This window comes from Anabrus simplex, chromosome 5, assembly GCF_040414725.1.
Source record: "Anabrus simplex isolate iqAnaSimp1 chromosome 5, ASM4041472v1, whole genome shotgun sequence".
In the NCBI taxonomy this organism is placed as follows: domain Eukaryota; kingdom Metazoa; phylum Arthropoda; class Insecta; order Orthoptera; family Tettigoniidae; genus Anabrus; species Anabrus simplex.
Window position 1 is genome coordinate 107,320,245 of NC_090269.1, and position 21,454 is coordinate 107,341,698.

At 41.3% G+C, this 21,454-nt stretch overlaps 1 protein-coding gene across 4 annotated transcripts in view; it reads left to right on the forward strand.

The window, feature by feature from the left end:
• LOC136873811 (protein MTSS 2) overlaps nucleotides 1-21,454 on the forward strand; it is a 644,214-nt gene that overhangs the window by 139,645 nt on the left and 483,115 nt on the right. For all 4 annotated transcript variants that reach the window (XM_067147063.2, XM_067147065.2, XM_067147066.2 and 1 more), the window contains exon 3: nucleotides 2,153-2,226. In XM_067147063.2, the coding sequence (XP_067003164.1) occupies nucleotides 2,153-2,226 (74 nt within the window). The remainder of the gene's footprint in view (nucleotides 1-2,152; nucleotides 2,227-21,454) is intronic.

Genomic DNA, 21,454 nt, shown 5'->3' on the forward strand with positions numbered 1-21,454 from the left:
GAAATTCTAGCACATTACAGTTGGCTGTATTTGATTCAAATTTTGCTGCATGTGATGTTTTTAAAATGAGAAATTGCGTTCTTATATTTTGGATTTCATGTGAAACCGGAGGTCCCGTGCTAGTTTGCTTGCTTTTGACAATGAATTACGCGTAGAGGACAAAAATAATTTGGCATATCTAATGTGCGAGAACTTAGATATTCGACGCAAGTCGTTCTCACTTGATGTTATTTAATAAAATTGTCTTCCAAGTTTGACAACCATTTTCTGTGGTTGTGAAAATCCGTAATTTGTGTTTTAAGCATGTGAGGGTATTGCTTTTGAGATTTACCCATTTCCTTTAAAAATATATCCCATTACCCCCTTCGTATTATCTTCCGTAGATAAGCATAGTTACGTTCTTTGGGAGATTTCTAGATCCGAATTTGAATAAATTGTTCCCGGGCGGCTTACGGCGATGAACCTGTTGTTGTATCCGGTGACTTTGGCATTCATATACTATCAGTATCATCCAAAGTCGTTGATATTTCAAAAGAACCTTGAGAAGACAACTTCACGGAGAGAGACCGCAGTGTTGTGTAGGCTGAAAGATTCCCCAGTGGTGCCGAATACGTTGTGGCCCACTCCTTACAGGGTGCGTGGATCTCTCTGACCTAAATAAGACGGAACGTCGGCCTGCAGGAGACACTTGAGAACTCATTCTAGCCGATGACGACAATACTGCTGATCTTGTCATTAGCTTTGTGTGAGAGTGGATTAATCAAGAACATACAGTACATGACGTAAAGTGTTCTGTTACTCGCGGAACTTACGTTCCCTTTCGAATGAGTTTGTCTCCTTTTCGGCTTAATGATATTTAAAAAAAAAATCAAAATCCTCCGTAGAATTGTTTTACTATTATTATTATTATTATTATTATTATTATTATTATTATTATTATTGTGCTTTTATGGCCGCATTGGGCCACTGTAGTCCATTTCTGTCCGGTCTTCTATGATGTTTTATGTTTTTCTGATCTTCCAGTATTTCTTCATTTTATTTAATCTTCGTTGTCGTTCTTCTTCTGAAAATACCCTTTTAGTTGTTTCTCTTTTATCACATTTTGGTAGGAATCTAACTTTACTATTCTTCAATTTATTTACTTTGTTTGATTTATTCTTTAAATCCTCCAGTGTTATCTCTAATTCTTTCATGTCTTCTTTTATTTCTTTTATCCAGACAGGTTGTTGCTTTTGTTTGCAAAGCTTTTCCAAAATTCTGCGTATTAACCTGTCTTGAGGTGTTCTCAACAGATGAGTTTTATTTTATTTTATTTTAATTTAATTTTTATCTCTGTTTAATTTGTTCAGAGAAGATGATTATGTAGTTGTACTTCTTCTTAACACAAAAATCACCACCACCACCACCACCACCACTAGCTTCCCAACGATTAGGGTTACTCGTCGCATTAAAGCGGTAGCGGGTACCCTCGACTTGCAATAGCAATCGTCGAACTTATGTGAAATAGTGTTTCCAAATTTTCCATTTCCAATCCAGGAAAATGCTGGGATGATATTTTGCCAACGGCTGTTTGCTAATTCTCACTCCACTTTTTTAAAAGTACACACATTGGAATACTCAGCTGTGAAACTAATCATTGAATATATTTCATTCTCTGTATATGTACACAAAGCTATTGACTACGATGTTCCAACCCTTTAAAATTAATAATAATGCAATTTGCGACTGTTAATTGCTGGAGGCAAAGGCGGCCGAGCGTAGAGCTAAACATTGTACCCCATAAATTGCCGAGGTTATGGTTGGTGGAAGCCTTTACCTTCCAACCCTCGAAGGGCCTTCATGGGGTTCATGGCCTGTATGGAGATGACTGCTTTGCAATTTGTGACATGCTTCGTTGAAGTGAAATGAAGAGTGGCAAACTAAATTATATGAAAAGTTGGCTCGCCTCGCTTGATGCTTTTTCTTCACTCTCCACCCCCCCCCCCTCTCTCTCTCTCTCTCTCTCTCTCTCTCTCTCTCTCTCTCTCTCTCTTGCATTTTCTTTATATAATCTCTTGTTCTCCTTTGTACTGTCCTTGTGCTCGTGCCCGTGTTCACTGGCGTGTTTTGTTTTGTGTTTACGCACTGCTGAAGTTGTCACTTTTTGTTCCAGGGCGACCATCCAAGCTATTGCCGCATATTTGGATGCCTTCCAGAAAATAGCGGACGCCGCTACGAATACTAGAGGTAAGTTGGAACTCTCATTGATTATCTTCTGAATGAGTTGAATATGGTCCAAGATTGCAAGATCCCGCGCTTTATTCTAACCTCGTTTCCCACATACTTGAATCATTTGCTGATCCATTTTGAGGAGTCGTGGATGATAGCTATTGAGCAGCTGCCTATCGACAATGTTAAGGCGTACCTATTCGGAAAAAAGGGAAGTGCCAAATCGGGAAGGTAACATACTCGGTCAAAGCGGAAGCAGGTTTATTTCAGTGGCCTGCTCAGTCAGGGGCAGAACGAATGAGATGCGGGCTCGCCTACCAAAATAAAATTTCGGGCCCTCTCAAATAAAATGTAAAACCTATGAATATAGCAGGTAGAAATAACGCAGTATATTGCCAAGTTATATGAACAAAGGGAATATTCATTATTGTAAGATTATTTTTAATGTTTAATACGTTTTATTTTACTTCCTCCGTGCTTTAACGCTTAACCTGCAAAACTGCCAATCATGCGCCACTGTTTGTGGTTAACTTTAATTGGTTTCATTTTTTAGTACCAACTACAGAACTGTACTCTGTAATCGATAACTGAACTCTCGGCTGTAATACCTTTTTCGATTACAACACAAAAAATATATACGAACAAAATTAAATCAAACACTGTTCAAATAAAGCTTGGAAAATATCAAACCGTTCAACTGATAAGCCTATCATTAACTTCGAGCAAAGAGAGCTCGTTGAAAATTGAGTTGACTGATTGTTGATACACTAACTTCTTATTGGCATTACACATTGTTGTCAAATGCGCGACAAACGAGAAACGTAAAAATATTCTGCAAAATTTGTGGATAGTACGATCTCAGGTGCACTACACAATAAGAAAGTACAATTTTGATATCAATTTTCATTGTTATAATTATTTTTAGATAATTTGGTGCGGATCTTTCCTGAAGAGCATGTAAGCGGTGTTTCCGAGAGATGGCAAGGGCAAACATTCCTTTACAGCTGTTGCGTGTTGCACTCAACACAATAAACTGCTGCTAGATTCAATCAAGTGGCAATTATTCTGCGTCCAAATTGTAAAATGTATATACTGTACGGTATATATTTTCGATTGATTCTACAAAGTTAACCTGATCATTTCCGTGCAGAGTGACATTAAGCTATATATATACCGCGGGGCCCCTTTAAGGCCCGGGCCCGCCTGCGTTACAGGCCCTAACGTTATGCCCCTGTGCTGATTTCTTACTAACTTTTGTTTCGTGTAAAATATAACTATTCAACTGGGCTTGTTTGATCCGAAAGAAATCCTATTGAGTTTAAGATTACAAGAATGACACCAACAGTTAAATTTAGCTTAAGATACTGTATCTCCATCGAACTGTCCATCAGCCTCCATGGCTGAGTGGTAGGAGTCTTGGTCTTTGGCCCTCGGAGCCTTGGGTTTGTTTCCTGTCCGGATCGAGATATTTTAATCTTAAACTGTTTATTCCCTTGGCTCGGAGACTGGGCTTATGTACTGTCCCCTGCATCCCTGCAACTCGCATACCACATGCAATATATCCTCCCACACTAATACGCAATTTCCCGGATTCACCCACCTTTTTCGGAGGGTCTACATTAAAAGGGCTGCACTGGGCATTTTACGATTAGGGTTCGAGTGTTTAGAACCTAAAAATCGCTCAAATTTACAGGCAAATATGCTCTTAAAATAGCTGGATAAGACAAAAAGTGGAAAACATCATCAAACATACATAGGATGTATCAGAACTATACCAACAAAAAATCAGGGGTGCTTTTCGTGTCATGCTAAAAAAAAAGTAGAATGTTTGTTTTTAGGATTTGTATTACCTGTTTGAAGTGATTTTCTTTTTGTATATTTCCTTATCGTGACGTTGATTGCGTTAATGAACTCTTTTGTAGATTTAGAAGTATAGTCTTGTGTATAACTTTAAGTTTTAATTTGAGATTATTTAGTTTCTTGTGGCACTCCAGATTGTCTGGGAAGTAGATGATCCTTTCAATCAAATAATACAAGTTCTAACTGTATTTATCCGTCGCACTATTGATATGATGTGCATGATTCCAACTGTGAATGGAACTGGCATCAATCAGCCCCGGGACTCCGAAAATGATGGAATCAACACTCCTCTAGGCCATTTTGGTCATTTTCTTTTTCAGTCCTTGTGAACCCCCATGCCGATGGAGGCTGGACTTGGACTTAAACGGCATCCAGAATGTCACAATTCATCTCAGTGATTCCGAAAACTGTGAATTCGACACTGATATCGGTCGTTTTCGATTAATTTTACGTGTCATCCCCTCACATCCTCCGCAGTATTATTTCCAGATAGTACCAAGTTTGTTTGACGGCTGACACATTCACCCATAATCTCGGCCATTTTGGATATTTTCTTTTTCACCCCTCCACCGCTCCCACATAGGGACTGAAATTGTATTCAAACGACATCTGAAGTGTGTAAATATGAATTTTACATTAATGTGAGTAATTTTCTTTTTTTATATATATATTTCACCCCCTTTCCATACCGACCTAGCGCTGCTAGTGGTGTATTACCCCCACAGTATTTTCTTTTCATATAGTAAGTCATATGTGTACAAAGTTTGGTTGACAGCTATGCTGGAACATACATACATACATACATACATACATACATACATACATACATACATACATACATACATAATCTCGGCCATTTTGGACATACTTTTTCATCTTCTCTCAATCGCCATGCCGATGGAGGCTGTACTTAAACTACAGTAAATGACATGCAGAATGCCATAATTCATCTCAGCAACCCAGAAAACTACGGATTCGTCACTAATATTGGTCGTTTCGATTATTTTTATACTTCGCCCCCTTCCCACCCCCGCTACTAGTGTCTTTCCCCCACAGTATTTTGTTACGGATAGTGAGTCATGTGTAGCAAGTTTGGTTGACAGCTATTTTGGAACATTCATCCATAATCTCGGCCATTTTGGAAGAAAAAAAAACACCTATTCTCAAGCCCCCCATGTCCTCTTCCGTAGCGTATCGGTTAGTGTTATTAGCTGCCGTCCTAGAGGGCCTGTGTTCGATTTCCGGTACTCCCAGAAATTTAAGAATGGCAGGAGGGCTGGTATGTGGTTGAAATGGAACATGCAGCTCTCCTCCATTGGGGGTGTGTCTGAAAGAGCTACACCCCCTTAGGACGGGGACACGAGTTTACTTTTAGTCCGGCTCCATGGCTAAACGGTTAGCGTGCTTGCCTTTGGTCCAGAGGGTCCCGGGCTCGATTCCCGTCCGGGTCGGAGATTTTAACCATAATGGTTAATTCCCTTGGCTCGGGGACTGGGTGTTCCTGCTGTCCCCAATATCCTTGCAACTCACACACAACACTATTCTTCTCCACCACAATAACACGCAGTTACCTACACATGACGGATGCCGCCCACCCTAATGGGAGGGTCTGCCCTACAAGGGCTGCACCCGGTTAGAAATAGCCACACGAAATAATAATAATAATAATAATAATAATAATAATAATAATAATAATAATAATAATAATACTTAAACGACAAGCGGGGTCACTGTTCAACCGAGCGGCCCCGAAAACTATGGATAAAACAAGATACAAAATTATATCGAGAATATCGATTAGAGCGATACGAAAGTTTGATACTACGAAAAATAAACACCCCCTAATTACAAGTCCAAATACAATTTTTTGGTTGGTGTTTTTAATCGAAAAGAAAGTGGATTCAAACAAGTCAATCAAAGTGTGATATTCAGACTTGATCATTACGACTCATTCGTTCGGATTCCACATAAATCCGTACAACTGTGACATGACACAAGATTTAGAGTCCGTAAATCTGCAATTTGTGTCGCGTAGCTATGTGCTTGAACTCGGGAGATGGTGGGTTGGAACTCTACCGTCGGCGGGACTGAAGATGGTTTTACGTTCTCATAAAAGTCGAATACTGGTACTATATCTTAAAACATTGATCGTTCCCTTTCAAATCCTAGCCCTTTCCCATCCTGCATCACCGAAAACACGTGTTTATACGATGTAAAACCACTAGCAGAAAGAAATAAGTCCATAAAACGAGCTCATACCCTATTTCTTTTTATTTGATTTCCGTAAGAAGGTGTTCAAATAGAGGAATGGCTCCTAGGATATGTTCTTCTTTCTTCTATTTTCTTAAGAAAGCAAATTTAACGAAACCAGTTTTGCTTGTTAAGTATACACGAGTTGGCGTTCACTTTGCTTAACTAAATACATAGTGCACTGAGTTTTGTCGTTCATTTGCCTCTCTCACGAAGAGGAAGCCTGTTCACCTGTTAATCTGAAGATCCTTGTTTTTTTATCTTAAGCAGTCCTTTCCTGTTCCACGCTAACAAATAATAAAGGAATAATAATAATAATAATAATAATAAAAAGAAATAATCAAATATGTTAGTGATTTGGAGGAGAGAGAGAGAGACCTCAATGTCAGATAATCTAAGGTAAGGACGATGGAAAATTGGAAATTAACACGGGGGATTGGGGGGAGGGGTAAGTGAATAGAAGAAATTGTGGTCTCAGGTGGGCCCTCATCGACACCGCATCTCATTAATCGATTCCGAATTCCTGACGGGCTGTAACATTTTTGTTAAAATTTGTATTGCTAACTGCCTTTTCCTTTCTTCACTTGTCACCAGTGCTTCTCCCCACATGTGCGAAAGGTCACTTCGCCAATTATTAATTCGTTCGACATTTTAAAAGTCGTGTGTCAGATTTAATATCACGTCAAGGAAGATATTTCCAAGGTAAGCACACCGGCGTCTTTTGCTGTTCAACAATGTTTCTTAAGCCGCGAGATATATTGCTGGAATTTGTCATTTAATTTTTCTAAGGATTTTTCACGAATACCTACTTCATCGTGGACATATTCTTAGGAGAATAATTTTCGTGATTGTGTCGCAAGAGGCGACTAAAAAGGGCCCCAGGGGCTCATAACTTTGAAGCGTGGGTTGGCCCTTAGCTGAGTCCTGCCATTACTTTCACTTGTGCCAGGCTTCTCACTTTCATATATCCTATCCGACCTCCCTTGGTCAACTCTTGTTCTTTTCCGACCCCGACACTGTTAGGTTTCCGAGGGATAGGGAGTCTTTCATTGTTAGGCCCTTCGTATCCCTTGTCTTTCTTTGGCCGATAACTTCATTTTTCGAAGTGTCAGATCCCTTCCATTTTTTTCTCTCTGATATGTGTTATATAGAGGATGGTGGTCTTGTACTTCCTCTTAAAACAATAATCACCACCATCACTGTGTAGGAAAGCGTAGTCCCAGGTCGTCTCTAAAATCAAAATTCTAAAATCCAACATCTGCATAGCAAATGTCTGTGATCATGCCACTTATTTTTGAATGATTGGGAATTTTCAGTCATAGAAATCTTACATTCGGGAAAGGGAATACGGTGCCGCTGTTTAAACGGTTATAAAAATTACGTAGAAGCCGATTACAATCATTGGTCGTAAATCCTCTGTTTTCAGAACTAAACGAACTGATCTTTGTTGGAAACGTATTTACGAGTAATTTTTGGGGGGCCGAACCCTGTTTTCGACTTGGTGGAGCTTTTTTCAGGCACAACCCCATTGGACGTGGGCTGCATGTACCAGTTCAACCATATACCAGCCCTTCAGTCATTCTTAAATTCGTGACAGTACTGGGAATTGAACCCGGGCCGCAGAGAACGACAGGTAGTAGTGCTAACCGTTACGCAACAAGGCGGTCCATGCTGGGTAAAATGTCAGCTGTGACAGTTTTTGAATTATTACTTTTTACTTGTATCGCTTGGTTGCTGGTGAAATTTAGTCTAATTTGTACTTAGGTCGTATTGTGTATGGCATACGGTAACTTACTGAACATGTAACTGCTTCTTTGCTACTTTTTTCTTTTGTTGTTGTTGCGATATTTCTAGTCGTTTCTTTTCAGTTTCAGCTCAGTCAGTTTATTAGTGTTTAACTCTGTAATCATATGTTTTCTTCTTTAGATAGTTTCTAAATGAATTTATTCATAAATTAGTTTCAACAGACTGAAGAAATTAACTGTTATTAAAAAAACATCGTCTAGAAAAAGGGGTTATTTTAATACATCAGAAACTCGACATGTAAGTCCTCTTAAATGCCGTCGATTGCGTTAAAGTTGTCCCGCAGGCCTGGACACAAGAAGGCGATTCTGGAGTCAGTTTACCTTCAGTTGGTCGACCTTGGCAGTGATAACGAATATTTGTCCTTCATTTTACGTGAATTATATTTTATCACTGCCAGTATACTTGTCCGTAGCCCACATGTAACTGGTGGTTATAAATGAAGATAATGATCCAACCTACACTCTTCTTAAATTATTCCAGAGTGGGCGTTTGTGGGTTCTTTCATGCTCATTTCTGTTAACATTGTTTTGCGTCCCTCCCATTGTCAAGGCACTTCTGAGCGCTTTTTCCTAACGCGCTTTTTGTAAGATTCTGTTCTGACCATTAAATTATTTAAACGGTTCTACTGCAAGAGAGTTTGCATCACATTAGAGTTTAAGTACTGTTATATTGGATTGTATGGGCTGTTGCAGTTAGCATGTTTTATTTAGGGTTAGTTTGGACATCAGATACATTTAGGGTTACCAGATGCACTCTTCATTTTGAGTGTCTGCTTTTGTACTCTCTTTTTTCACCAGAGTTCTTTCTCTTCTTGCACTAACCAACCTAAAAATTAAACGCTAAGGTAGGAACGTTAACTGCAGTGAGCCATTCTTATACAGCTCATCTCATTGACCACTGTTCGAATTCATTTAAATATTGACGACTCTGTAGAATTAATACAAGGAGAAGTATTGTGGAATACCCTCCATTTGTTGTACTGTATCTTCAAATTTAAAAAATTTCTTTAGAGGAAAGGGAGCGTTATCTGCCTTCAGAGGTACTAAAATTACATTTTGTTCTTAATTTCTGAGGATATTTGAGTTTGTCTATGGCATTCTTGCTCGTATTGCCAATGTAGAAAGAAATAGGCCAGTGTAAGAAGAAATAGGCTTTCGTGAGATTCAGTGAAAAAAATAACTCAGTTCAATTTCAAAGGCTTAAATTATACCATTTTTATGAACATTGTTTGAGGGGCGTAACATAAATCGTTCAAAATACAACTGAGGGGTAAATATTAATATATAGTTAACATGATGCGAGGTGCTATTTCAATTACAAGGAGCCTCGCTGGTGACGCATGGATCTGGCCATTTTAATCAGTTCTTTTTCTATATATATTTTTTAAATCATTACATAGTAAGAGTTAGATCTAGTATACTGCTGCTATCACTCCAACCATCAGTATTAAAACAGGTCACGTTCGGACCAGTCACTGGAAAATGTACTTCTTAGTTTTAAAGAAAAGTGTTAATCTGGTAGCCCCAGCTGGAAACAGTTTGTTGTGTTATGTTTTGGATTTCTCAGGGGTGGTTCGAGGGTGTGCGGGTAGCCGTACCACTGCCCCGGTGGCAGGTTTTAGGGGCGGCAAAATCTTAAGAACATGCATGATTAAAAATGGATGAATTAAACTTGACGGTGCAAGTTTCGTAGCAATGAATATAATATGACTCGCTTACAAGGAGCTTCGTGGGTGTTGACTTGCTGTTGGCTTGCCGTCTTGTATGGGCAAGGTCACCTGGGTGGTTGACCGCCCCAATATTTTTCGTTTCTGTGTATGACCGTTACGTTCATAGAAATGAGTTAAAATCGTCCTCTTTGCTGATGTTGTTCTTGGTGCTGTAAAAAAACTCACTGGCTCGGTCGTAAGAGCTTGTTTCAAGCAAAAGAATATTATTAAGTGAAAAAAAAAAACTGTGCGAGAATGAGTAGTCGCGTGGTAGTGATGGGGGATTTATATCGCGGACAAAAAATAATTACGTGTGGAAGCGGGGAGGGGAAGCGATTCCTTGTTCCAGTTGCATGGACTGTGAACCACGAATTTGTGACTTCCTCTTTCGAAACTCCTCCCTTCTTAAAACAAGATTAGAACTGTCGCCGCCATGGGGAGATTGATATGATGTCGCTGATTCGGTATAACGCCAAGAGGTGAGAATTGGAATTTCTGCCCTTATCTTTCACTAACTTCCGTACTCATTCGTAGGTTTGATCAGCTTTACGGCGCCAGTTACTGCGCTATCAGACAGCAGGACTGATAATACTGACAGATTACTTATCCACGATTCATCAAAGATATCTCTCATTCAAGAAATAGTCCACCTCAAACTGTTGTTACGCAACTCGAATGATCATGGTAGAGACTGGCGCTTTTGACTTCAGTAATACCGTTATTTTTTCTTTTCCTTCAATAAAAACATATACTGTTGTGGTAATGACCAATTGTGGTATTTTTAACCATGCTCCGTTAATGTCTTCATTTAGATCAGAGGAGTTGGGATGTCATGAAACTATTGCCATTATTTGTGTTACCCATTGCCAGGCAAAATTAGTGTCTTATGGGCTGGAGTTAGATTATATTTTGAAAACATCAATCAATCAATCAATCAATAAATCAATCACCATATCCTCCTTTTCATTTTTGTAGGGTATTAATACGGCAAAACGATATTGATGGCTCCAGCATTCCACGTAGTTGTCGTGCCTGTATTACTGCCAAGGGTGGTCACACGCCCTGTTGAGAAGTAACCCATGTCCTGGCGTTTGTGACGGTGGATACATGTTGCAGCAAAGCAGACAGTGGCGGTTTGCGACTGTCCTTTATCAACAAACAATATTAGTGTTTATGACTATAACTGAAATGTTTTGATGAAACGATTTACAGGATGAAAGGATGTTGCTTTAATTTTGGATACTAGTGTATTTGTTGTGACCATCTTCTTCATTGCTATCGTATAGAAAATTCAGACTTTCAATAAGTGAGAGTGTCGGGAAAGGAAGGGATCAGTCGTGAAAGTCAGCCGTATTAAAAGGCGTCCCTATACCCCAACAATATAATAACGTGGACAGCTAAGGAGAATTACGGGGGTTGGTCGGTAAAGGAAGTAAGGAGGAGGGGAGTCTGACCGAATGGACGCATGCTACACACAGCTGCTGTCTCCTGGGTAGCATACAATACAGATCTCGCATACCGCTGAGGAATATCTTTGTGGTCTATCGATGGTTTTAGGAGGGATTATAGGGATTCTTCGTGTTAAGATTGAAAAACCTGAAATTGTAGATTCCAGGAATGGCAGCATTTCGACCGATGCACAGTACTCGTTATGTGGCGATTTTTACACACTAAATTAAGATAATAGGTCTACCTTAAGGCTCAAGGTACCTATCTCGTCCTTACGCCATACTTAAGCCTACAGCTGCTCTCTTCACAGAAGTCGGGAAATTTCACCACTCAAGGCCAGCCCCGTGGTGTAGACATAGCGTGGTTGCCTCTTACTCGGAGACCCCGGGTTCAATTGCCGGCCAGTACAAGGATTTTAATTCTGGACTGAGGGGTGGAACGGGGTTCACTCAGACTCGTGAAACCAACTCAGGAGCTGGCTGGTGCGAGAGGCAGCCGACCCGGTCGCGGAAGCCAAGTAAAACGCCAGAGGATGTCGCTGCCCATGTGGTCCTCCACTCCGCAAGCAGTCTGGCGGGTAGCAGTCATCTTGGCAGCCAACCAGGTGAACTGGCTGCGCGATTTGGGCCACGGAGCTATATCTCCACAGTCAGAAGAACACGAGTTAAGTGCTTAATATTCCTTCTTATGAAACAATAAGTTCTTTTAGTCTTCAACAGGCCTCACCTTCGATATTAATTAATTGTACAATGCAGCACATGCATTTCTTCAATACCGTTAATCCACTTCATACAAATATGTCGGACTTAACACGGCAGTATACTCAAGCTTTATAAATAGGTGGCCTTTTTTTTATATCTTTTTATGTTCACACGAGTGTACTTGACATGCCCCGATTGAAGATAACTTCGTTAGAATATCTTAATGTTAATCTCGAGTGGCGCTGACGTTAGTGGCCCTAGGCCTTGCTGCGGCGAAGAAATGTAAGGGAAACGCGCGTTGTCTTCAGCATCTCCTACCATGTTCTGTGTGTTTTAATCTTCGATCGTAATTAAGAGGCCGAGGGCTGTAAGATATTCAGTTGGCTGGAAAAACATGGTAGCCTCCAGTGTTTTATGAACAGAGTTGTTAGTGAAGTAACGATACTTCCTCTGATCTTTTCTTTTTTCACTCCTTGTGTTATTGAAAGTAACCGTTATGTATTTACTTTTCTTTTATCAAGCAGTAAAACCATATCGATGGCGTGATCTTAATAGATACGTTTATACACATACATTGACTGCCTCGTTCTATCGCGTGAAGTTTTGCACACATATTTACCATATAATTATGCTATGGTTTGTGTATCAAAATTATATTTAATGCCTTTTTCATTAATTAAAGAACAATTAATATATTGATGATTTTCCTTCGGACTCTTATTTATGATACAATTTTGCTGGCGAGATGTAGTGTTTATAGTGCACTATGTCTTCTGGTATGGGCTATATCAAATTTGTTACTTTCATTGACCTGTCTCAGTCTCATCCTTGGCTTTGACAATGTGAAAGTGACTGAGGTATGAGTGATGCTAGTAATACCATTCCTTATGCAGCCAGTCCCTGTTATGAATGGTGTGAAAATATCGCTCATAGGGTTGGTTGTTGCATGCATTTCAGTGGGCTTGGCAGACTGATATGTAATAGCAACGGCTGACTCAGTGAGGAAAGCAACGGGAAACTACCTCACTCCTCATTTCCCTAGTACGCCTCTTCAGTGACGCCTAGGCTATTTATGACAGCTGTTGGCGGAGCTGCAGAGGATCAAACCAGCCTTCGGGCTGACTACCCTACCCAACATACATACATGTATTTTGTCAAAATATGAAACTGTCCTTAAGTCTTTTCATTTTGCCGAAAATCCACCATTGTTTTAGGATCGTTCCCTTAAATATTTTTCTTCTTAGCTGCACTCCATTCTAAACATTTTCATAGTAGAATCTTTTCTTGCATAAATTCCTCATACTTTCATAATCAGGTGTATGCTTTTGGTTACTTTTACCGTTTGACAGCAACGGAGTCTGGAACGTGACCATTGATGAGAGTTAAAGAACTTGTCGGTGTGGCGAATAACGAATAGACTCTCAAAATAGATAATTTTTTGTAGTGGTGATTATTGTTATAAGGGCAAATACACATTAGATAATCACCCCTCTTAACACTAATAGGAATAGGACAAGAAAGAGTCTTCGCCCCTTCGAAGAATAAGGTGTCTGCGAAAGAAGGCCACGGCGGAAGTATAAATGAAAGACTTTCTGGTCCTCGCAAACCTAATACCGTCGGGATCAGAAGAGAGGATGGGTTGATCAAGAAAAGTGAGAGGAAAATGAAAGTGACGAGCCTGGCATAAATGGAAATAATGCCAGACTAATCTAGGGGCACCATGGTCGCCAGCCCTTGCTTCCAAATTGCCTCTGGGAAGTCATCCCTTTTAGTCGCCTCATATGACATTCAAGGACTGTGAAACCGAGGCGATAAGGACGTGCTCGATTCATTCTGGAGGATGTGGGCTCTGCTCCCCGTCATGAAGACGAAAGAATTAAAAACAAGATTCCCGCTTCTCAAGAGGAACAAGGCCAGGCAGTCTTCTAATTATAATTGCGCCGTATGATTTGTTTTGTATTAGTAATTGTACTGTACTTCATAAAATACAAACATTGCCTTGAATATTTGTAATTTTTTAATTTCCCATTCATAATGAACCGTATTTGAAAGTTTGCCTTAGACAATAGTGATCCTTTGGTGTCAGTCTTTCGTTACAATATCTACCACTACTAAAGAAAGCCACTGAGACCAAATTAGGATTTTTTTCTCACCTTCAAGAAACTTAACGCTATTTCGATCTTGTGCGCGTGAAGAATAGTGGCGTAAGAACTTTTGTTAAAGCTTCCCTAGACCTCAGTGTGTTTAAATCTTTGCCGGCAGCTGCTCGTTGAGGAAATATTTTTCGTACCTACCTTATTTCACCCTGCGGAGTCACGTGTTTGTATTCAACGTCCATCGTACAGTTTCCTTGTGGTTCTTGATAGTACGTTGAAACGTTAAACTTCGTAAGCGTGAGGTAGTGTGTCTGATCAAAGGAATATCCGAGGATGGCGTTCTCATAATCTTATTTTATCTTATCTCTAGAATGCATTTTTTAACAGATTACATATTATCTTTCATATAATTGGTAAAGTACAGTTACATAAACATTAACCGTTTTCATTTTTGTCTCAAATATATTTGTATTAATTGCCGTCCTCGGATGCCTGGGTTCGATTCCCGGTACTGCCAGAGATATAAGAATGGCAGGTATTTGGTTAAACTGGCAGGTGCAGCCCACCTCCATTGGGGGTGCGCCTTAGAAGAGCTGCACCAGCTCGGGATGAGAACACAAGTTTACCTATTTACCGTACAATCATATCTCAGTATCGGCTGAGAATTAACAACCGTGCCTGTAAACAATTTGATACATCCTAAACTGGTGTTCTTATTGTTTGCCTTTTCTGTGTTTGAGTTCTAAGCAAATACTGTAGTGTAAATTATGTTTACTTCTTGATAAACTGTATCAGTTTGCTTCCCAGTGTTATTTCGCCTTATATAATTGTTATACTTAAGTGCTTATGTTGTTGTGAAACGCGTCTGTACAAGGTTCGATGCAGATAACGCATATTTTTTTGTGAGAGTTCTGTATACATCAGATCAACATACATTACATATTGTGCTTACAATCTACATTTGATTAACCTCGTATTAATCTCGGGTAATGATATTTCTCTCGCTGTTCACTGCTATTAGTTTTCAGATTTTCTTCATGCACAGAGTAAGCATTAAGAACTGATAGCAAGAAAATCTCTCTAACGAAGGAACAACATATTAATGTAATATTTAATTATGACTATACCTCGGATTTGTAGGTGGTAATAGGTTAGAATGCAAAGTAATTTTGTTTGTAGGAAGTGTCATGCAACCCGCTGTACCATATTGTAGGAAGAGTAGCATAAATTCAAGGAGTTGTATAGGCTATACCCCTACTATCTATGCAAGTCTCGTAGCATAACCGCTGTACAGTGTAGGGTATGCTTGTTACAGGTTTAAGTAAGTTTGCATTCTAACCTATCAGCACCTAATAATCCGGACTCTAATTATGACCAATAAATAATAATAATAATAATAATAATAATAATAATAATAATATACATTTTGTCCTCCTTTAAATGCTGTATTGAAAAAAAACCTACAACCTGTTTTCCAGTCATTGACTGGGTCAGGGATGTAATGAATGAAACATATATAGGCTGTTATTACAATGGGGTCGCCACTCCCAAGGTGATTTATTAATGAGTGATAAATGGTATGAAATGATAATGGAGAGTGTTGCTGGAATGAAAGATGACAGGGAAAACCGGAGTACCCGGAGAAAAACCTGTCCCGCCTCCGCTTTGTCCAGCACAAATCTCACTTGGAGTGACCGGGATTTGAACCACGGTATCCAGCGGTGAGAGGCCGACGCGCTGCCGTCTGAGCCACGGAGGCTCAAATGCTGTATTACAGTCGACTAATAGACTGTAGATGATGGATGGAGTAGTTGTAGAAGGCAACCATTCAGGGTACTGGACGAATAAAAATGGTTACCAGTGGAAATGATAGGCCTGCTGTTATTTCTTGATGGATACAGTACTTTTGCATGCATCTCATGGCACAGGCCAGAGCAAAATGTAGCTTGCACCTAAGTCCCAGCCTCATCCATGGTTGTGACAATATGGAAGCTGCTGGGGTATGAGTGATACTGAGTAATGACATTCATAGCACGACCAGTGCGTCTGATTGTTGTGAAAGGTGTTGCTCATAGGGTCAGTCATGCTGCAAAGGCACTGTCTGGCCCAGTGAGGAAAGCAGTGGTAAACTCACTCACTCCTCATCTTGCCTAGTGCGCCTCATTTAGTGCCGCCATTGGTTTTTGTGGTTTTGCCATAACCGCATAACCTTTGGTGGTGCTGTTTAAGGATCCAACCAGCCTCTGGGTTGATGACCTGACAGATAGGCAGGCAGGCAGTGAAAATGATTACTTTCGCCGGATTCAAGACATGCAGAGGGGAACCAAAAACGTGTACGCACTTAAACATGAAAAGAGTATGCACAATATCGGAGCGAAACTGATATTACTAAATTTATGTTTGACTACTGCAATAACTCTAGGTGCTCAAAATATCCTCAATTAGCAGCTAGACATTTCTGATGTTGGCGAAGCACTGCACGAGCAACGGTGGCTGGTGTTCAGAGGGATTGCTTTACAGGCCATGGTGCAGGCAATGTAGCTGATTTTCGATTGTACGTATGCCTCATCCTTCAACGTTCCCCATGCAGGTGAGGGTGTTCGAATAAGAGAAAGTAACGAGTATTCAGCAGCACCTCTTCGTCCTATCTAACATCCTGGTATCATGCCATCAAAGGTAGGCTTTCACGTCGCGATTGTAGTGTGGTGATGCTCCATCGTGCTAGAAGTAAAATTGCTCATCCCCACAAAGCACGTACGTAGACGGTCAGTAAAATGGTAAGCGCAGCATGTTGAGGCACGCGGGCCGGTGACCTACGGTCAAAACGAATGAGATAATTAACCCCCTGTAAATTGATTGCTTCCCCCCTCCCATATGAATGTGTGGATTTTCTGGAGTGCAGGAAGCACAGTCGTGGCGGTTGAGTACCGTTTCATATAAACTGGATAAGACAATCGCGTGGGGAACACACTCCCGTTTCACTTTCTTCAGAATTCATCGTACATATTCTTTACTTAGACATACTACTTCTAAATAGTGTTAAGTTGTTTGAACGTTAAGTGTGCGTACGCAGTTTTGTTCGATCTCCTGACGGTCACAAGATGGCGTAGCGACTCTACCCTCTTCAGATACAACATAATGATGCACTTCACCGCCATAATTCAATTTAGATTTTTAAGACGCTTGCATAAGTAACTGCTATAGAAATGTTTACGCGTGTTTTTGGACCCGTCTGTGTAAGGAATCATTTTGTTAAGTCATCAGCCCGGAGGCTAATTGTATCCTGACATATCAGTGAGGTGCTCACTGAGCCAGAAAATCCTAAACCCTTCGTTGGTATTCAAACGCAGATGGAGAATACACCAACCGTATCCTCTGCCTGTCGTAAGAGGCGACTAAAAGGGGCCCCAGGGCTCAACTTAGGAGCGTGGGTTGGCGACCACGAGGCCCTTAGCTGAGTCCTGGCATTGCTTCCACTTAACTTGTGCCAGTCTCCTCACTTTCATCTATCCTGTCCGATCTCCCTTGGTCAACTATTGTTCTTTTCTGACCCCGACGGTATTAGAGCATTCGAGGTCTCGGGAGTCACGCTCTTCGTGGCCCTTGTCTTTCTTTGTCCGGTACTTCTCTCTCCCCCTGTGGGTAGGGTACACAGACGAAGACTACACCCATGGTATCCCCTGCCTGTCATAAGAGGCGACTAAAAGAGGAGACCGAGGGATGTCATTAGAATAATTGTGATTAGTGCCATTACGTGTGGAACACCACGTTACTTGCGACTAGTACCACCATGCGAAGAAAACCATGGGTGTACGTTAAATAGGAGCAGTACCATTATGTGAGGAACCTATGTGTCTGAGTGTTGCTTGTGATAGAGGACATCATGTGTGTTCCACTGGTCGGTTCTACTATGTTCAGAATGGATCTGTGTTACCTATGAGTAGTACCAATTTATGGATTTACGTTGCCTGTGGTTAGTACTAGTATGTGAGAAACACCACGGATTTGGCTAACATAACCCCCGTGATTAGAACCACTATTTGAGGAAAACCATTGGTCTGCGTTGCCTGATAGTAGTACCATTATGTGAGGAACACCATGGGCTTGTGTTACCTGTGGACATTACCATAATGTGCGATACACCGTGGGTCCGCATTGCCTATGATTAGTTACCACTGTGTGAACGACGCCATGAGTGTACGTGGCCTGTGATTAGTTCACCAAGTGAGGAACACTGCGAAAAGTCCCACTATGTGAGGAGCACCATGGGTCTGCGTTGCTTGTGAGTTGTGCCCCTTATGTGCGAAACACCATGGGTTTGTGTTAACTGCGAGTGGTGCCATTGTGTGTGACATACCATGGGTCTACATTACCTGTGATTAGTACCACTGTAGGAGGAACACCATGGTTCTGCTTTACTAGTGATAAGTACCATTATGAGGGGCCAGTGACCTGGATTTTGGACTCCTTTAGATAATAAGCATCATCCCAATGATTAAGATATTGTGAATTGGATCCACTGATTGTTTTTATTTCACGATTATTTTCTCATCACCAATCGTTTTAGTTTCTAGTCAGTGTATACATTTTGAAGTTTTAATTTACATTTCGTTACACCTCGTACCATTGAAATGTTAGACGCACAAAACCTTAGCTAGTTGCTACGGTAGTGTTCACGTCGGCTCCTCGTAATTGTAGTTACACTGTTGGTTAAGATCTCAAGTGAACAGCACGGCAGTAGTTGCTCTCTCCATTAGATTCCGCCCCCCTCCCAAGCTCTGGCTTCATGCAGGTTTGTGCCTCCATGTAATAATGTACGTCTACTCAGCACTGTCCTTCCTCGGCAGTTTCTGTACATTCAAAGACATACGACTTCAGTGGGAGCTATACCTCAGACTTACATTTCGGCTGCCAAGGCTACGATGCTACTATTGAATCATTGTTTTCATTCACTTCTCTAATTTACCATTGTGCCAGTCATTTTGTTGTGGCGAACACGCATTAGCATACGGTAGAATTGTATCTCGTCTTCGTTTTATATAAGCTAGACAAAATATGTAAGGTCATTAACAGATTTATTTATCTCTTGGCACAATTTTCAGAATGCGACATAATTGACAATATTCCTTCTTTCCACAAGTCAGCACAGTTTCTGTTGTATGTGTGCAGGTTTTTAGCTCGACGCTGTAGAGGTTTCTTGGCCTGCTACATTCTTGGTTGCAGATTGTCATTTGTAAGTAATTATAATTTCGCTGAATCGATTACGCCTCAGTAGAGTAAAAAAAACTGCTCTGGGCGTGACATCATTTATTAATTTCTACAGATTATAATTAATAATAATGGACGATTCTTGGATGTTATAGATTCTTTCATGAATGGCGCCGACTGTTTCTAATCGTGTGCTGATGTGTTCGTCTTAATATTATAATTTGGTGTCAAATCTCCCTTTGGGAAAATCAAATGATCATAAGCATCTCTTATATGTCTGTGTCATTTCCATCTATCAATAACTCGTTGGCTGAACGGTCAGCGTACTGGCCTTCGGTTCAGAGCGTCCCGGGTTCGATTCACGGCCGGGTCGGGGATTTTAACCTTAATTGGTTAATTCCAATGACACGGGGGCTGGGTGTATGTGTTGTCTTCATCATCATTTCATCCTCATCACGACGCGCAGGTCACCTACGGGGGTCAAATAGAAAGACCTGCACCTGGCAAGCCGAACCCGTCCTGGGATATCCCGGCACTAAAAGTCATACGACATTTCAATTTCATCTATCAATACTTCACATCACAGCCTGTACGATTGCTAGGTAACATCGCCTCACACATTTTGTATCGCTAATTTCATATGGCCCCTCCCCCAGTCAAGACAACCTGCACGGTTGCTATGTAACACCACCTCACACATTTTGTATCGCTAATTTCATATGGCCCCTCCCCCAGTAAAGACAGCCTGCACGGTTGCTAGGTAACATCGACCTGCAGATTTTGTATCGCTAATTTCATATGGCCCCTCTCCCAGTAAAGACAGCCTGCACGGTTGCTAGGTAACATTGACGTGCAGATTTTGTATCGCTAATTTCAGGTGACCCCCGGCCATAAAATAAAGAAATGCCACTTGGTATAATACAGGGATGGCAAACCTTGTCCGATTTGCGTCTCAGTTAAGGTCTTGTTTATTACTTTTTACTGTCTAGTGCGCCATCGGTTATTTCGCTTTAAAATCATCGTTAGGTATTAGATTCCATCCGTTCGACTGAATGCTTCATGGTTTTATTTTGCAAACATCACTGAAAATTGCATTTAAGAACAGGTATATTTGCAAGACGTTCGCCTCTGTGGTGTAGTGGTTAGCGTGATTAGCTGCCACCCCCGGAGGCCCGGGTTCGATTCCCGGCTCTGCCACGAAATTTGAAAAGTGGTATGAGGACTGGAACGGGGTCCACTCAGCCTCGGGAGGTCAACTGAGTAGAGGTGGGTTCGATTCCCACCTCAGCCATCCTGGAAGTGGTTTTCCGTGGTTTCCCACTTCTCCTCCAGGCGAATGCCGGGATGGTACCTAACATAAGGCCACGGCCGCTTCCTTCCCTCTTCCTTGCCTATCCCTTCCAATCTTCCCATCCCTCCACAAGGCCCCTGTTCAGCATAGCAGGTGAGGCCGCCTGGGCGAGATACTGGTCGTTCTCCCCAGTTGTATCCCCGACCATGAGTCTGAAGCTCCAGGACACTGCCCTTGAGGCGGTAGAGGTGGGATCCCTCGCTGTGTCCGAGGGAAAAAGCCGACCCTGGAGGGTAACAAGATGATGATGATGATGATGATGATGATATTTGCAAGATTTTCAACCAATTTACTACATGTTAAAAACATTACAATATGTTAGTATGTTGTCTGACGTGTCCGACTCATTGGCTGAATGGTCAGCGTTGAGGCCTTCGGTTCATAGGGTTTCGGGTTCGATTCCCGGCCGGTTCGGGGATTTTAATCGCGTCTAATTAATTCTTGCCGGCCTCGTGGTGTAGGGGTAGCGTGCCTGCCTCTTACCCGGAGGCCCCGGGTTCGGTTCCCGGCCGGGACAGGGATTTTTTTCTCTCTACCTGAGGGCTGGTTCGAGGTCCATTCAGCCTACGTGATTAGAATTGAGGAACTATATGACGGTGAGATGGCGGCCCCAGTATAGAAAGCCAAGAATAACGGCCGAGAGGATTCGTCATGCTGACCACACGACACCTCGTAATCTGCAGGCCTTCGGGCTGAGCAGCGGTCGCTTGGTAGCCAAGGCCCTTCAAGGGCTGTAGTGCCATGGGGTTTGGTTTGGTTTTGGTCTAATTCTTCTGATCCTGGGACTGGGTGTTTGTGTTTGTTCCAACACTTTCCT